Here is a 17,181-nt window from a genome sequence, read left to right as displayed (position 1 = left end):
TAGTGTAATAGAATGACACCATTGCAACAAATGGTAAATGGACTGGTTCTTATATAGTGCTTTTATCCTTACTTTAGAACTCAAAACACTTTATACAGCATGTCTCATTCACCCATTCACACACACATTCTTACAAGGACTCTTTTCTACATCTGTGCTTTTTAGCTAGCATTCAGACACAGATTCACACTCTAATTCACACTCTAACTGCATTGGGAGCAACTCGAGGTTCAACATCTTGACCACTCCAGCTAAAGTGAGATGGAGGCTGGAGCAAACAGGATTCAAACTACCAAACTTCCAATTAGTAGACAATTGATTCTTCCTTCCTAGCTATTTAATGACCAATTGTAAGTGGTGTTACTGCAAAGAGGAAACATTTAGCAACCAAGTCACAGACTCAGTGTTGAAGCGCATAGTGCATTAAAGTCAACAATGCTGCATTTACTCAATAACTTCCAGAGTTCTGTGATTAATATCAGCAGACAAAACGTGCACCGGGAGCATACATATAGTTTCCATAGAGTTTTTTTTGTTGTTGAAAAAAGCATGATTACAAGAACAAAGAGATGCTCCACTATTCCTACCCGCAGTGAGGTTGACCATGGAGGCTGTGCCTGCTGTAATGGCATCCACCTGTGAATGGATTTCATGTTTGGACTCATCCATCTTGTTTTTGCGCCAAGCTTGAGATGCCTTAAAAGAAAACAAAAAAACAATCCATTTAGAATGGAGTCTTCACTATACATCATCAATACAATCAGCACTTAAATCAGTCCAAGCAAATGAAGTGAAATCTCACTGCATCTGTTCCTAATGGAGGCAGAGTATCAAAATCATCCAGTGAAGCTTGGGCAGCCTGGACAGCATGCATACTGGAGTTAATGGTTCCAGTCAGGGCTTGCTGTGCTGAAGTCTGTTGATAAAAAAAGTGAATGTATTAAATTAAAAGAAATTGTGAATATAATTCTGTTTGAAACAACAAAATAACAGAAATTGCTCCTATAACTAAAAACATAATGAATGCATTTTTTTAAACTGTACTTGGCTGTTTGGATTTCTGTAAAAAAAATTCACAAATATGCAATTCCTAATTTTTATAAAAGCGTCACTTCAGTGCTACAGATCAACATTGGCTGCTCAGTAAGGATTCTGGCATTGCACGTTCACGTGGGTTTATGAGGATGTTAGCCTGCCATATTTAAGTTTTAAGGAAAGAGAAAATAAAGCCTACTGTTACAGTTTAATTTCCAATTTCTGTTTCATGTCTTATCATTCTGTCATACCAGTGGAGGCATATGTCCTTTGTGCATCTGTCCACTGGTTATGTGCTGCTTAGCTTGAGGCATGGAACCCATCTGGAAGCTCTCTGGTCCACCAGCTCCTGAGCGCATGATGGCTGGCAGGGCCACTGAGCCTGTCTCCACTTTGCCGACCCTGTTGAACTGTTGCTGCAACACCGTGGACCTGGAGTGGCATGAGAAAGAACCTAGTTTTGAAAGCCCTGAGGTGCAGGTCATTGATCCGGTTTGTAATAATGTAGTTGTCTCTTCAGCTGCAACTCTTGAACGCTAAGCTGAAGAGAGGCGCTACACTGTCAACTACCTGGTGGCGACTTAGGAAAGCTGAATACTCCATGGATGGATGGAGTATTGTTGGAATACCATTCAGTGAAACTTGTACGTGTCAAGTACAGAAAACTATTCAGTGGTAACACTCATACACTTACTTTTTGGGTGACACAGAGTCTTCTAGCATGGTTGACTCTTCATCTCCCTCCAAGCCAAAGTGGTCTTTGCTCTTTTTCTGTCAAGAGAAAGAAATGTGGTGACACACTGGATTATATCAAATTCAGTTTTAAAGGATTTATATTTTCTTTTGTTTCAAAATAGAACTATAATTGTTTCATAAAAACATGAGTTTCAGTACAGACAGCTGCCTAGTAAGATGTTTTTCTATCACTTTTATGCAACTTTGAACAGTTGGTCAGGAAGCACTGCTCTTCTTGACACTACCATAGTGTCTAGCAAAATGAGTAGGCATTAACAGTGTGACTGGAAAAGCCAATGATGATATGAAAAATGACACTGTGATCAAAAGTACACCAGACTCACTGACGAGCACACTGAGTCCACAGTCCTGTGTGAAAGTGCCATGAGTGGTAATCCAGTTGTCAAGCAAAAGGCACATATTTTAAAGAACTAAATAATACATTTTAACAGAGCACAGAGAAGATAAACAGTGTTGTGCTGCAGTAAGAGCAGCCACTTTCAAGCTTGGGGTTGTAAAACACCTGAAAAGACGCAGGACTTCGTGTTTCATATCTTCTTTGTGAAATGTCAGCACAGAACTTGAGATCACCTTATGGTATGATGATAAATACACACCAGCACATATGTAACATATGTAGTATGTAAAGAAATTCTATTGCGTTGAATACTTACAGAGTGACATGGAAAGAGTGACATGTCAAAAGAAATCTCACTAGACAAAATGGTGTTGTAGTATTTTTTGACATTTTTTTAGGAAATAAATTCTTCATCCCCCATCAAAGCATCCATGTTGTCAATGAAATGTATAATGCTGCTGACCTTTTTAAGGATGATGTCGATGTAACCAGCAATAAGCTGAGCTATCTGCTCTCCCTCAGTGGTCTGCACAGAATAGTAACCGTCCTGGTAATCTCCAAAGTCCTAAAGGCAGAGCAAACAACCAGAAGTTAAAATACCTTACAGATTATACTGGAAAATGAATAGCTTCTTGAATAGGTGAACTATTCCATTAGGTTAGGTGAAAAACAGAGGATGTAGTGAGAAATTACCAAAGAATCAATTGAAGGCTCAACTGAACTTATGCAATCTGAACAAAGGTGAAATTTTTCTGCAAATGATTTGTATACAAATTTAAAATAAAACTTTTAATACCACTGATGGAACATTTTCTAGAAGCGCTTTTGCTTGAGAGCCTTCCATAATTTGAATTACTTTCCCCTGGAAGTAATTATGCAACGTACTGCATTACTTTTAAGAGGATTGTTCTGTTTACTAAGTACTTTTTTCAAGTAATGAGCCCAACACTGATTACAGCAAAGTGGGGATATACCTCTGACATGCACAAACATTTGACCACACAGCATTTTCATGAATGTAATATGTCTTTGATATCCTACTTAGCGATGGTGGTGACTCTTAACGCACCCATGAGAAAAGAGAAGTGATATCAGTAATTGCCTTCCATCTCTAGGTCTCACTAAAGTATTTTGCTAGAAAAATGCATGGAACGAATATTTGGAAATTGACGTTTTAGGAGAGGATTAGAAATCAGCAAGTGGTCCATCGGGGTTTAAATACTTAGGGATTAATATGACTCGTTCTCTATCTGGCCTTAAATCAACTATCTATCTGGCCTTAAATCAACTAATTTGACTCCCCTTATATCAAGGATTACATCTGATATTCAAAGATAGGGATCTCCCCCTTTCTTTAACCCTCTCAGGCTCAAATTAAACTTTTTGTTGCTAATGCACAACCAAGTCCTGCAGTGGTACTTCTGAGTAAAAAAAAATCATAAAATATGTATGTGGGGTAATCAGGTTGTTAGTTTTTAACTGTTGCAAATCAGCAACGCCTGCCTTGAGAGGGTTAATCTGTAAGATTAATGTTGTTAAAATGAACATCTTACCAAAATTTTTATTTTTATTTCAGTCGATTCCCTTATTTTTGCCGAAACATTTTTTTGTTTCACTGGACAAGATTATTGGTTATTTCATTTGGGGAGGGAAGTCACCTAGGGTGTCTAAAACTTTAGTGCAGAGATGCAGATTTAGTGGAGGACTTGCATCACCTAATTTTCTAGCTTACTACTACTACTACTACTACTATGCTCACATCCATAAACTTTGCTACTGGCTAAAATCTTCTGGCTCTTTGTGGTGTAAATTGGAGCTATCATCATGTAAGGGCTCCTCTATACCAGCTTTGTTCTATTCCTCTTTACCCAGAAAACCCTCTCTGTATACTCATAATCAGGTGGTTCTTAACACACTCAAGATCTGGTTTCAGTTTAGACGGATTTTGCAATGCCATCTTCCTCGGGTCCTCTAAACGACAACCATTTGTTTCCCCCTTCACTATTGGACTCGACATGCTCAGTGTGGTGTGACAAGGGTATAAAACATTTCAAACATTTATATGTGGATGGTGTCTTCGATAGTTTTGCCAATTTGTCTCCTCGTTATGGTCTCCCTATTACCCATTTGTTTCGCTATTTTCAAATTCGAAATTTTGTTGCCAAGTGTTTCCCAAATTTCTCCTTTTTACCTCCAGAACAGCAGTGGGAAACTACGCTATCATTTATTCCTCATCACACAGGAACTATTTCGAAACTCTATGATACTATCCTGTCTTTTAGTAACCACTCAAATGTTAAGTTTAAGTGCACATGGGAAGGGGAACTAGGAATTCAAATACACGAGGAGTCTTGGGAACAGGCTATAGCGAGGGTATGGTCTTCCACCTCCTGTGCTCATCTTGGACATTCAATTTAAGGTCATACACAGACAGGGTGCATTTCTCTAAGTCTAGACTTTCCGAATTGTATCCAGAAGTGGAAAACAAATGTAATAAATGCCATGGTTCTCCTTTTCACCTTAGCCACATGTTTTTTCTGTGTCCTGAGCTGGAAGGTTTCTGGACATGGTATTTTGCTATTATGTCAACTGTTCTTGGGGTAACGCTTCATCCTTGTCCCCTGATTGCTATATTCGGGATTCCTGATCGCTCACTTACACTTGATTCTACAGAAAAGGATATCATAGCTTTCACATCCCTATTAGCGAGACGTCTAATATTGTTGCATTGGAAGTCTGTTAAGTATCCTACTATTTCCCAGTGGCTTAAAGATGTCATGTTTTTTTTTTTAACTTGAAAAAATTAAATATACATTGAGAGGTTGCACAGCCAAATTTTTCCACAAGTGGCAACCCCTTATTTCTTATTTTACTGGTCTAGAGGTATTGCCTGTTTAAATGTACTTCTGTTACTGTTATATTCCTGTAATATGTTTGATGGTTGTGTTGGGGGGGGGGGGTTCTTTGTTTTAGAGTTTGTTTTTGTGTAGTTGTTTTTTTATATATATAAGTATATTTACTTAGGAAAATGAAGAAAGGTTAATTGTATTTTGGTAAGTGCAAGTACTGTGTTGTTTTATTTTTTCAATAAAAATATTTGCAAAAAATAAAAATAAAAATCAGCAAGTGAAGCAATTCAAACACCGTGAATGCATGCTTCATATTAACTCACTATGACTGAGTGCACAGAGGCAATAGAACTGTTTTGGGAAGAAGTCAGATGCAATGTTACACAGTAACAAAAACCCAAACAATCTTAAGGTGTTGCACTGGCCTGGTGGAAATAGTAAAATGAGAAAAAAGGCAGTTTGATAATGTGTTAAAAGTCATTTCAGGTGTTCAAATCAGAAAAAGAGAGAGCAAGAGAGCGAGGGAGGGAGAGAGAGAGAGAGAGAGAGAGAGAGAGAGAGAGAGATCTGGTTAGGATATTTCTGAACTAGGCTCAACAATGCTCTTATCTTGTCTCTACTTAAGAACTCACCAGGGTGAAGCTCTTTGGTGAGGCAGCCCAACGTTTAATGTTGGTCAGGTTCCACTCCTGGATCACCTCCTTGGTCTTCTCATCAACCCTCATCACGCATTCTTTGGTTATACCCAGAAGTCGAGGCACCAATTTGTTCTTACCCTTCATTTTCTCCTGCATGAAGGGAAATGAAATGACTGTGAAGTAAACATAAATTAAACTGGGCAAATATTAATGACTCAATCCATGAAGATCCACAATCAACAAATTAACTCAGCCATCATCCAGCTAGCACTGCAGAAGGAGAGAAAGCATATAAAGTATTTAAACATTTTCAGATGAATCTTGCCCTATTTGTGAATTTTTCTTCTCTGACTCTTATTCATACCCTCCTCTTCCCCTAGCCCTTTTTCAGAAATGTAGTAGCAAACTGGCTAGTTTGGAGAAAAGTTTCCACTAATGCAACATGCTGGACTGGTTGGTAGAAATTGCAAGTTTCTACCCTTGTGCTGATCTTATTATTGTAAATAATATTATTTAATTATGTAAATGAATATTATTTGTAAAGTGAGTCTCAAGTCTCAAATCAAAAGCAACCTCCACTTTGGTAATCCATTGTTCTTCTCACCTTGACCAGAAAGAATGACACACCATACGTTTTCAGGGACCTGGCCAGCTTCACATAGTTGACTTTAGCCTCAATCTCTGTCATGTTTTGACAGTTTTTGTGTGCCTGCAGAAACACAGTCAGAGGATTAGAAGAACTCACTGTGGCATTATGTACCAGCCTCCAAGTATAAGTCATCTTGATAAAATTTGTGTTTGACCTGATCTTTATACATCAAAAATATTAAACAGAACAGTACAGTCAGAACTGACATTTAGTTCAAAACTGCCACAGAATCCACTTCTTACCTGGAAGATCTTCTTCTCCCCTTTGTTCTTGATGTATTCTTTGGGAAGGAACTCTTTTAAACTGAAGAGGAAAAAGGTCAAATCAAAAAAAATTTAACAGGCAGCTCATTACAGTTTGAAGACAAAACAACAATACAACCAAAATACCAGTGCTTACTCTAAAAAGCCAGACTTGTGTTTGGACTCGTTGTGATCCCCAAATTGAATCTGACACTGATAGCCTGCAAACTCACAGGCCTTATCAAAGGAGACTGGATGAGATCCATTCAGGATGTCATCGCGAGCCTGTCCCAACACACACACACACACACACACACACACACACACACACACACACACACACACACACACACACACACACAAAATCATTATAGTTTTTTAGAGCAAAAATTTACAGTCTAAAACAGCATATAACATTTGAGCCACTCTTCATTTTCTTCACTAGGAAAATTTAAAATAGGTGCAATAATTTATTGAGCCAGTTCAAAAATATATTTAAAATGATATATAAGAAAAGAGTCGGTTCCATCAGTTCTTGTGTAACTTGGTATGCTTTAGCCTTTCCTCCCAATTTCCCTTCCTATAGAACGGCCTCTTGACAGCCAGCTGAGCCACAGAAACCATTTCTGGTGAGGCTTCCAAGAACATGGATCAACTGAAGGGCATCTCTCAGATCCTGTGTCAGGTCTTTGCAGAAGAACTTTTTTTAAGGACACTACTTTCAGATACTATCTATCTGCTGCAGATTGTTTTTAAGCCTGTCTCGTCTTCTTTTGTCCCCCACTTGTCCAGTTTTATCCACAATGTTTTAAAGACACTGCACACCATGCCAAGATATGCCAAGTTTTTAGCTAATAACTCTTCAGGAATCTACTTGTTTGTCTATTATTTTATTCCTGTCAAACTGTGTTACCTTTGGTGTTTTTTATAGATTCAACTAAAATAACAGGAGTAAATTCTGTGTTTTTGTGATGAGCTGCCAGTAGCAAAGTTCCTAAAAACAATTTAAAATGGGTTCTTTGCAAAGTTGACACAACACAGATTCATCCCTTGAATTAGGTGCCTTTTTTATGCTTAAATTATTAATAGATAAATATTAAGTGGCTCATCAAACAACACAAAATGAGTTCAAAGGCAGCCAATAGCCAAAGAAAAAGAAAATCTGGCTCCTTGGAACAAAATATTAGGAAATGAGGGGTGGCTCAAGACTGCATAATGTCTATCCAAGACAACAGGAGAAAAATAAATTATTATTATTATTATTATTATTATTATTATTAATAATAATAATAACAATAATAATAATAAAAAATAAATAAATAATGTCAATGAGAAAGTCAATGTCAATGTTTTTCTGTACCTGCACATAAAGCAGGTTGAGCTGGACAGGATCTCTGGAATCCACATTTTGGTCTGAGTAGAAGAATTTTCTTCGCAGCAGCAGCATCTCTGTCTCCTCCACGCCCTGTTCCCTCAGTGTCCGTCCATGGTCCAACCAGTTCACTACGGAAAGCCCAAACCAAACGGGATGCCATAAAGACCAATATTAGAAATATATTAGCCAGTCAAAATGTTTTAGCATCAAGGTGAATTTTTTCAGTCATATTTTCATTGTAATCTGTAACCATATTTTGATTCAGATAAAGCACTTTGCTTACTCTCTGGAAAAAATGTTTCTCATTCCTGTTTCATGACACCATAATATTTAAGCAGAACACTTTGTTATAATCTCCTCTCTCATGAACGTCGTATGGGACAGGAGTTTCAGAAGCAGACATACCCGTTTGGAAAGCAGACATTGAATTTACTCAGAAAAATTGGTTAAAGTCTTTTTTTCTTTTGGATAAAGCTCAGCATAAGGATTGGCTAATGTGTTTCCAGACAGAAAAAAGACTAGTCTTTCCAATTTCTTTCAGAGTTACAGAGTTAAAGAATGTGGCAGTGAAGATTTGGTAGATTAGTTTATTTATTTATTATTAAATATTTATCCCTTGGGACTTCCAGATCCCGACGGACAAGATAGTGATGGCTAACTAAGCAGAGATAGTAGTGGTGGACAAGCAGAGAAGAAGGTTGTAGTGATAGAGGTAGTAATACCAAGCGATAGCAACAACAGGAAGATGGAACACAAGAAGCTGAGAGAGGAGCTAGAGAAGATGTGGAAGGTGACCCGGCACACACACTTTGGTTAAGCAAGTCTGTTATAGAGCATTAGAATGGAGGCTTGTATTTCTCATACACTCATCGTCTGTGTGGAGTTTCTGCTTCAGCTTTTCCATTTTCTTGTCATCTCTTAAAAGAGTTTTGTCTCTTTTCAGGGTTCCTGTGGTTTCCTCCTTCTTCTCTTCACCAATGTCTCGCACCAGTGAATATTCATCATAGTTTGTGATACCTGACATACAAACAGATTGAAATTACTACATTTATTTTACATTTTACACAACATTATATATACACAAGAATCTCATGGTAAGTGGGGGGGAAAGCAATAAACCTGTAACAACACACAACATCTTGTTCTGGAAATTAAATGTGAGCTGTGTGTGGCTTATAGCTGACCTATTCTAGCACATATGGTCATCAGCATGTCACTGACAATCTTGGAGTCATCCACCATTACAGTCTTCACTGTCCCATCCAACATGCGGATCTTCAGTGGCCTCTGCTTCTTCTTGTATTCCAGAGTGTCCTGTCAGACAGAGGCAACAGACCAGCTGCTGATATTTTGTTGGAAACTTTGAAATAGATTTAAAATAGATCCTGCTATTTCTCACAATACTCACATCACACTGCTTTTCTTCCTAGAGACAGCATCATTTTTTACAGAAGCATTAAACAAAAACAACCTGACTCAGCTAATTTAGAGCAAAGAAACCAGTGGTGTCCCTTGGTGAAAGTGTATTTAGTACTCACAAATCATCACAAATGCATCCTAATTCATAAATTTAACAGTTAGTCATAGCTGAATGTGTGATATACTTCCTTACCCCATTCCTTAACATGTAGTAGTCCAGAGCCTTTCCAGCCTCCAACCAGATGCCTTTCTTTGGATCTTCATCAGACAAAAACAGTCCGTAGTCATTTGCTGTAGAAGAAACACAAACGCTGATTAAGTCGCTGGATTTCTATTTCTTGCCATACCTGTGGATCTCCAGACAGTAGACTAGAAGTACTTATGCTAGTCCCCTGTTCATGTAAATCACATTAGTGGATTAGTCTTTCAAACAAACATGTTTTAACAGGTTCACATCAGCTTGCCAAAGTCAAAATGTGACCATTCTAGTCTAATCTGTTGACTGACACAATATTAGGCAGGTGGTTACAATGTCATGCCTGATCAGTCTATGTGCAATATGCAGCATACAATTTCTCCATGTCAACAATCCAACAATCAGTTCTGATGAAGTAAGAAGTAAAAAAAAAAGAAAGAGAACTTACGCTGGCCAAGCTGTGCCTCTGGGACTCTCTCCCTGATGATGCGACAGGCATCGTAGACCATGGTGGAGGGCTCAAACTGCATAGTTTTCACTACATTCCCCACACTAATCTTTAATGACAGGGTCACCATGATTGCTGCTCTGCACCTCCACCCAACTCACACCTGCATGAGGATCCATAAAGTAGTTAGTCATAACATGTCAACTGTACCAATACAATGAAATATCATATTTAATTCACAGTCAGAATACCAATAGTACAACACTATCTGAAAGACATATAAAGTCTATTGAAAAAAAAAGACTTTTTGATAAACACACACACACCCTATTTCCTGTTAAAAGGAGGTTTTAACTGCAAGTGTAGAACAGCTGTAACTGTATACTCTAAATAATGTCAAAGCTGCCTCCTCTCACAAGTAGCACACAGCAGGAAGTTCTCTACATCAGAGGTATTCTCATTGCACATAGCTATGACAAGAACTGCTATATTCATAAATATATTTTATTTTGGTACTCCTTTACATGACATTCCGCTAAAGAACTTCACATTAGTAGGAAGTGAAAACTAATCTCTCAGCCCCATGTCTTAAGCTGAGGTTAAAGTGAGAAACACCACCTCTAGCTTTTTTTTTTACATGTGTCACATATAAGGCTGTAAACAAGTTAAAAAAAAGTTTTTAACTGAAAATCCAGTTTTCCGGTTCCTGAATAAAAAGAAATTGTCTCTTAACTGTTTAAATGCCAGTAAAGGTATGTTTTTTTTGGAAAACAACTCTCTGTGGCTTTGTCATTGTGAGAGATTCTTTGTCATTTCTTCATGCAAGATTCTTTTTCAGCTTTTTTGAAATGACATTTTACTTATCACTGTAAAACTGTCAGACTCGCATCCTGATAACACTCTTTCACCATCTTGCTCCCTGTGTAGTATAAAGGGGATTCAACCTAAAAAGTACAGCTAGCAACATGAATGCTGGTTACTGCAGAAACAAATAAAAACAAACAAACCAATGCCAAATGTACTGGTTATATAATACTCTACAACTCTGAGTACTCAAGCACTGCTTTTTACTACAAGTCATATTCATCTATTCTCACACAACCCAGGGATGGAACCACTGTCTGCTAGGGATGGGTATCGTTTAGGTTTTATCCGATACCAACTACGGTGCATTTCTCAGCTTTTAAAAAACGCTATGCGTCGCCAGGTGTTTCATCAGATTCGAGGTGTTACCTCCTTTGCACAGTATCACCTTGAAGCACTTGTTGCAGGCTGCTGAGTTTGCATCTTTTGCTGTGAAGTACAGTCAGACTTTTGACCGCTTTGCCTTGGGCACTTTTAATCTGTAGCTCTGCTCTAAAAGAACGTACGTACCTGGGCAAGCCTACTATCCTTGGAAAGGTAAGATGATTGGCTAGAATCCAAAGTGTATGACATCTCAGGAAAAAGAAACACCGAAATGTGCGCTGCTTTTCCTTCTGGTTACTACCGGTGCCATCCCTACTGTCTACTTGCTCTATCAAATGGCAATCAAACTGTTTTCTGACTAAAATCCAGTGTGACAACAGGCTGAGTGAGATGAGCCACTGTCTGGAGCATTCATATATCGTTATCATATATCAGTGAGTACTTCTCACTGTATGTTAAAAGATTGTTTTGTTTTGTTTTGTTGGAGAAAATGTTTTCATACTATACTTCAGAAAAAGATGCTATAAGAAGATGGATGGATGGTTTTAAAAAGGCTAACATGTAAATATGCTTCTCATTGTTAGGGCTCCTGATTATGATTTTACTATTTGACATGATCATGAAGAAGATGAATAAAATACTTACCTGACTTGAACCAATTTTTTGTAACAGCCACTCAGATGATCAGCTCTGTGTTTCTTCTACCTAGCTGAGGAAAATCAAATATAAACAGATACACGATTTTTTTTTTATTGATCCAACATTTTCAATGACATAATGATATGCTTTTACATTATAACGATCTTACAAAACACAGTTCCACAGCATTTTGTACTCTTGCAATTCCACATCATAATAATGTTGTCCTATTTGAAATATAAAGCTGCAGATAAACTCACTTTTTGACACAACATATGACATGTAATTTAAATGTTCTATTCCAAAAGCTAACTGTGAATACGGTACACAAGCTTTAGACAGTGCTCAGTGCCTGTTCGCACACATACATGTTCCAATAAATCCCACAAATGGAATCTAGTAGAGTTCAAGAATTTTATCTGACAATAAAGCAGAAACTGCTGCTCAACTGAAAGAATACACAAAGCGAATTGGAATGTGTTTGTATATTAGAGATTGATTTCTTTGGGGTTTTTTGATAACATTGCAGACACTTTTTAAAAAAATGTTATAAAATAAAATATTAGTTTAATCCATTTTAGTGAAATTAATGTCAGAATTAAGCGTGTAACTAGTGAGAAAGTCCACATAACTGGTGTGTTTCTGTTTGGTGAAGTATGGCAAGGTGTGGCGTGCTTTGCAAAATAAGACAGGACAAGACAAGGCAAGAAAAATAAGAGTTGGGACATCCTCCATTACGTCAGTTAAAAATTGTTAAATACAGCTGAAGTATAAACTAATCTGAAATTAATATAAATACAGTAAAACAAGCATAAATGTAAACAATATATAGAAAGAAATATTTGAAATATAATCATATGAAAATCAACAAGCAAAAACAGAATTTAAATTTTAAATATAATCAGCAGTACTACATGCACTGAAACAGACTAGCAAATATCAGAGTACATCAAAGTGGCTCAGCAGAACAGCGCAAGTTGTAGTGGACACTGCAATAAATTGGTGTGGTATTTATGTGAGCGTGAGTGCAGGGTTAAAGTAAACTTAACATGAGAGAACAGATTACTCTTTGCTAGACAGATGTGTTGCATTGCAGACAGTTATTGTATGATATGAATAATTTCTTCTGATGTAAAAGATTTTTACATGTTATTAATAGCTATTTTAGGTGTGTGTGTGTGCGTGCGTGCGTGCGTGCATGCATTGGAGGAGGAGTGCAGCTGTCGGTCAAGTGAGTGGGTTCATCTCTAGAAATGAACCCACTCCTCTTCCTCTGCTGTGGAATGACAGCATTCTTTCAAGTTCCTAATCAGCTGTCTACATGTCATTTCCTGTTTTTAAAAGACATTCAACGCCATATATGGGCATCTCTAACATCCACACATGCCCAGCAGTGACTTAGCTGGAAGTCTGCAGTGAGTATTGGGTCAGTTTGTTGACAAAGCTTACTAATCTAAAGCTCATCCTAGTCCTTCAAGTTTCAAAGTTACAATGTTCACGTTTAGTCAGTGTTAGTCCTCAATATTATTCAATGTAGAAACTTTAAAGCTCTAAATGCTCAAAGACCATTATCGAGCAAAAGCTACTTCAACATTCAAATCTTCCTGTTTATTTAACACCAGCTCGAAATCTGAAAGATAATCTTGTTTAAAAACATTGCAAGTCTACAGACTTCAGAAATTGTACAGTAAATGCTTCCCACTCCACCCTGACTGAAAGAGGAAGTGCGAGGTCACAACAGTAATTACTGCAGTTGCTAAAAATGAGAAATAGCACAGTAAAGGTCTTAGTGTACTCTAAAAACACTGTAAAACAATATCACAAATGAAAACACAATTCTTTAATGGTACAGATATAAAAAATGTCCAGCTGTTGCAAAAGGGATTCCAAGTTTGGGCTTTTAAAGTATAAAATTAGTTATGCCATTGAAGGTACTTTCTCCTTTTAGTGCTTAAAATATATCTTTGCAATAACTCAGAATTAATGCCTCTTTCCAGAAAACATGACTTGGTTCTTACAAGAAAAAAAATGTGTGGCTAACTTGACTTCCTGTTAGTCAAAGCCAGACTTCCTCTGCAAAGTGACAGCGGCCAGCTGTCATCCTAAAGCCAAGTATCCAAGCTATCAATGGAATTCAGATACTCTATACCTCAGTCTTTATCTAGTGTACTACAGGCCTGACCATTTTTTAACGTGTCTGTAAAACTGTCCACTAACAACAAGAGGATTATTTCAAAAACGTATCTTTTCAGGCCAGAATGAAACATTTCACTTAACTAGTCTTCAGGGCTGATAAGTACGTTGTGTACATCCTCACTATAGTTCTGGCTACAGTCATTTCTGCCAGTATCAGCCATTTCCAAAAATGTCTAGCTGACTCTTTTTTTTTTTAAACTGTGTGGTGTGCAAGTTTGAAAAAAATGAAAATGTACTAATTTAGTTGCAATGAAACACATCACAGATATGAAGAAAATATTATGTTGAGGGACAATCAGAAATTGTGCAAAGTTTAAAATTAATTTTCAAACGACTAAACAAGGACTAGGTCTAGTTGTTTTGTTTTTCTGTTTTCCTGTTGTTCTCCAGCCCTATGTGCACTAGATGTGATTTTTGTTTGGCATATCCCGATGTCCAGGGTGGGCCATTTATATGGATACACCGTAATAACATGGGAATGGTTGGTGATATTAAAGTCGTGTTTGTGGCACATTAGTATATGTGTGGTGACCATGGTGGCCATTTAGAAGTCGGCCATCTTGGATACAACTTTTGTTTTTTTAATAGGAAGAGGGCCATGTGACACATCAAACTTATTGGTAATGTCACAAGAAAAACAATAGTACTTGTATTATACAAGTAAAACATTTTTCTCTTTTTCTATGTAAGAACAAGAAAAAAGTGAAATAACAGATTTAATTTGTTTTGGTTGTGTAACCTCAGGACATCTGTGGACATTAAGAAAGAGGTCATCTGGGTGGACATATATTATTGCTAAAGTAAAACCACTTATGGTGAAGAATAGTTTATCAGGAGTTCACAGTGCTGCAATACAAGTCTTTGCAACCACTGAGTGTAGCTTCGTATACAGATGGTAGAGTTTTAAACTTCCTGTGATCGTGGCCTTCAACAGTCTCTGCTGCCTGCTGTGCTGCAATGTGGGCAACCAGCTTAAAGTCACTGCAGAACCTTCATCAGGTTCAAAATAAGACAACCTGTTTTAGAGCAGTTACCTGCTCTTATAAGAATCTTAAATTTAATAAAACATGTTTTGAATTTTTGTTTTATAATTCAATAAGTAATTTTTTGTCACATTTGTTATTTGTCACAGAAATTGCTTAACTATTATCAACACAAACATCATGAGAAACACTTTTCCAGTTTAAGGTTGCTGCTTATATCACATTTGATCATCACTATTGGCATTGGCACCACTCTGATACTAATAGAAGAGTTCTTGAGTCCAAAAAATGTAGACACAGCTGTAGCTCCAGAGCACATAACACAATAACAAAGTCATTGCAGTGTCCTTATTACAGAGCTGAGGTAACTAGTACACTTGTATCCAACTGTAGTATGATTTGTTTTACTGGTAGTTTTTCACAACAACTTTCACTCTGCTAATGCACATTTGCTGTACTATTGTAAATTGAAGCTGTGTTTACCCTGATGTGACACTGTGAAAATAACCCAGTGGCATTGTTACAGCATTTCTTAAACATGTAACCACAACAACCGCATTTGAACTTTTGCATCTCATCTCCCAGTCTTACATTTCCTCTCGACTCTATAGTCTACACATGCTCATATAAAGTAATTATACCATTCCCCAACTAGAAAAAATCTCCAATTCTCTTGTTTTTTTAGCATTTCATACATTTTTTTTAATCTGACCATTCAGTGCATTAAAAGGTTTTGTCAAAACAATACCCTAGAGTAAACAGGAAATCTATAAGGGAATTTATAAAAGGGGGAAAAAGGAAACGAGGCTAATTATTTCTGTTCTGGTCTGTACTGTACAGATCAGATTTCACTTGTTTGAGGGAAATTTATACGGTTGAAGGAAAGTTAAAATAGCAGCATTTGCCTTTAGTATAAGGCAACACAATTACAACATTATGAGCTATTTGAAAACCAAAAAATTTCAAAATGTCTATTTTGACAATAACTTCAGTCTATGTTTCAGAGACAATCACACTCTCACAAAGAACTTGTTCTGTTGAACACAGAAGATGAACGGTAAAAATACTACACTACTCCCACTATCCAAGTGGCCAATATTTTTTTTGAAATAGATTAGTTTCATTATGTAGGAGTCTCTCTCTCTCTGCCCTACGTACACTTATGGATTAATTCTTATATAGCGCTTTTCAACTCTCCCAGAGTACTCAAAGAGCTCTATACAACATGCCGGATTCACCCGATCACACCCATTCACACAAGCACTGTCTTCTAAGTTTCTTAGTGCTTCCTAACTACCATTCATACACATTTATACTCCAATGAACGCATCGGAGAGCAATTTAGGGTTAGTGTCTTGACCAAATTAGAGAAAAAAAATTGAAATTGGTTGTTGAATTTTGAATTGAGTGTTGAACTTGCATTTGATAAATGAAATCCAAAGAGATATCGATGTAAGTGAAGAAATATTCTTTAGGCTTAAAGATCTCCAAAATAAAGCAATCAGAGACAGCAAAAAAGTAAGATTAGTATGGGAAAATTGAGCAGCTCAGCGACACCAACGGCCTGAAAAACCACAAAACATGGAACACTAAGGTGTGAGCAACTTCTTGAATTCAAATTTAGATGGTGTACAACAACGCAGATTACACTTTGAAAGGAAGCATCTACAAGGGCCTGTCCAAAAAAAACCCATCTTTGGAAAGATGAAACCAAGATGAACCTTAATGATTGCAAGAGAAAAGTATGGAAAAGGGAAGGCATAGTTCATGATTAGAAAAACACCACATCATATATCAGATATGATGGAGACAATGTTATGCAGCAGGTAACTAGTTTTTAGCATTTGATATATGATATATGAATGTGAGATGGCTGACCACAAGCCTCACAATGATTTGACACGAAATGACCCAAAACCGAAAGCAGAAAACCCTCGAAACTAACAGCAACTGAAGGTGGCTGCAGTAAAGGCCTGCTAAAGCATCACAAGGAAGGAAACAGTATTTGGTGATGTTTGACAATGTACTTAAAAGCTTAAAGTCTGCTCTTAATCACATTTTGTGTGATTTAAAATCCACTGTGACAGTGTGCAGAGGCAAAATTAAAAAAAATGTTTACTGTCCAGGAGCTTACAAACAAAACTGTACATTATTGGCCTTGGAAACCCAGAAAAACTGTCAGGTAACCACTTGAATCCTCAAAATACAAGATTGATGATGGACCAGTTTGG

At 37.2% G+C, this 17,181-nt stretch overlaps 1 protein-coding gene across 3 annotated transcripts in view; it reads right to left on the bottom strand.

The window, feature by feature from the left end:
* tln1 (talin 1) overlaps positions 1-17,181 on the bottom strand; it is a 57,604-nt gene that overhangs the window by 31,681 nt on the left and 8,742 nt on the right. For 2 of the 3 annotated variants that reach the window (XM_040048663.1, XM_040048661.1), the window contains exons 2-16: positions 11,778-11,841; positions 9,945-10,107; positions 9,494-9,591; positions 9,066-9,195; positions 8,746-8,898; positions 7,867-8,009; positions 6,664-6,791; positions 6,507-6,567; positions 6,220-6,324; positions 5,610-5,765; positions 2,592-2,693; positions 1,730-1,806; positions 1,287-1,467; positions 803-916; positions 588-696 (exon numbers count right to left, since the gene is read on the bottom strand). In XM_040048663.1, coding sequence (XP_039904597.1) covers positions 588-696; positions 803-916; positions 1,287-1,467; positions 1,730-1,806; positions 2,592-2,693; positions 5,610-5,765; positions 6,220-6,324; positions 6,507-6,567; positions 6,664-6,791; positions 7,867-8,009; positions 8,746-8,898; positions 9,066-9,195; positions 9,494-9,591; positions 9,945-10,074 — 1,687 coding nt within the window. In that variant the 5' untranslated portion in view covers positions 10,075-10,107; positions 11,778-11,841. The remainder of the gene's footprint in view (positions 1-587; positions 697-802; positions 917-1,286; positions 1,468-1,729; positions 1,807-2,591; positions 2,694-5,609; positions 5,766-6,219; positions 6,325-6,506; positions 6,568-6,663; positions 6,792-7,866; positions 8,010-8,745; positions 8,899-9,065; positions 9,196-9,493; positions 9,592-9,944; positions 10,108-11,777; positions 11,842-17,181) is intronic. The other variant, XM_040048662.1, reaches the window with a different exon arrangement.

This window comes from Simochromis diagramma, unplaced genomic scaffold (genome assembly GCF_900408965.1).
Source record: "Simochromis diagramma unplaced genomic scaffold, fSimDia1.1 OVJJ01000683.1, whole genome shotgun sequence".
In the NCBI taxonomy this organism is placed as follows: Eukaryota; Metazoa; Chordata; class Actinopteri; order Cichliformes; family Cichlidae; genus Simochromis; species Simochromis diagramma.
Note: the sequence above shows the minus strand (reverse complement) of the source record. Positions and strands in the feature narration are given on the sequence as shown.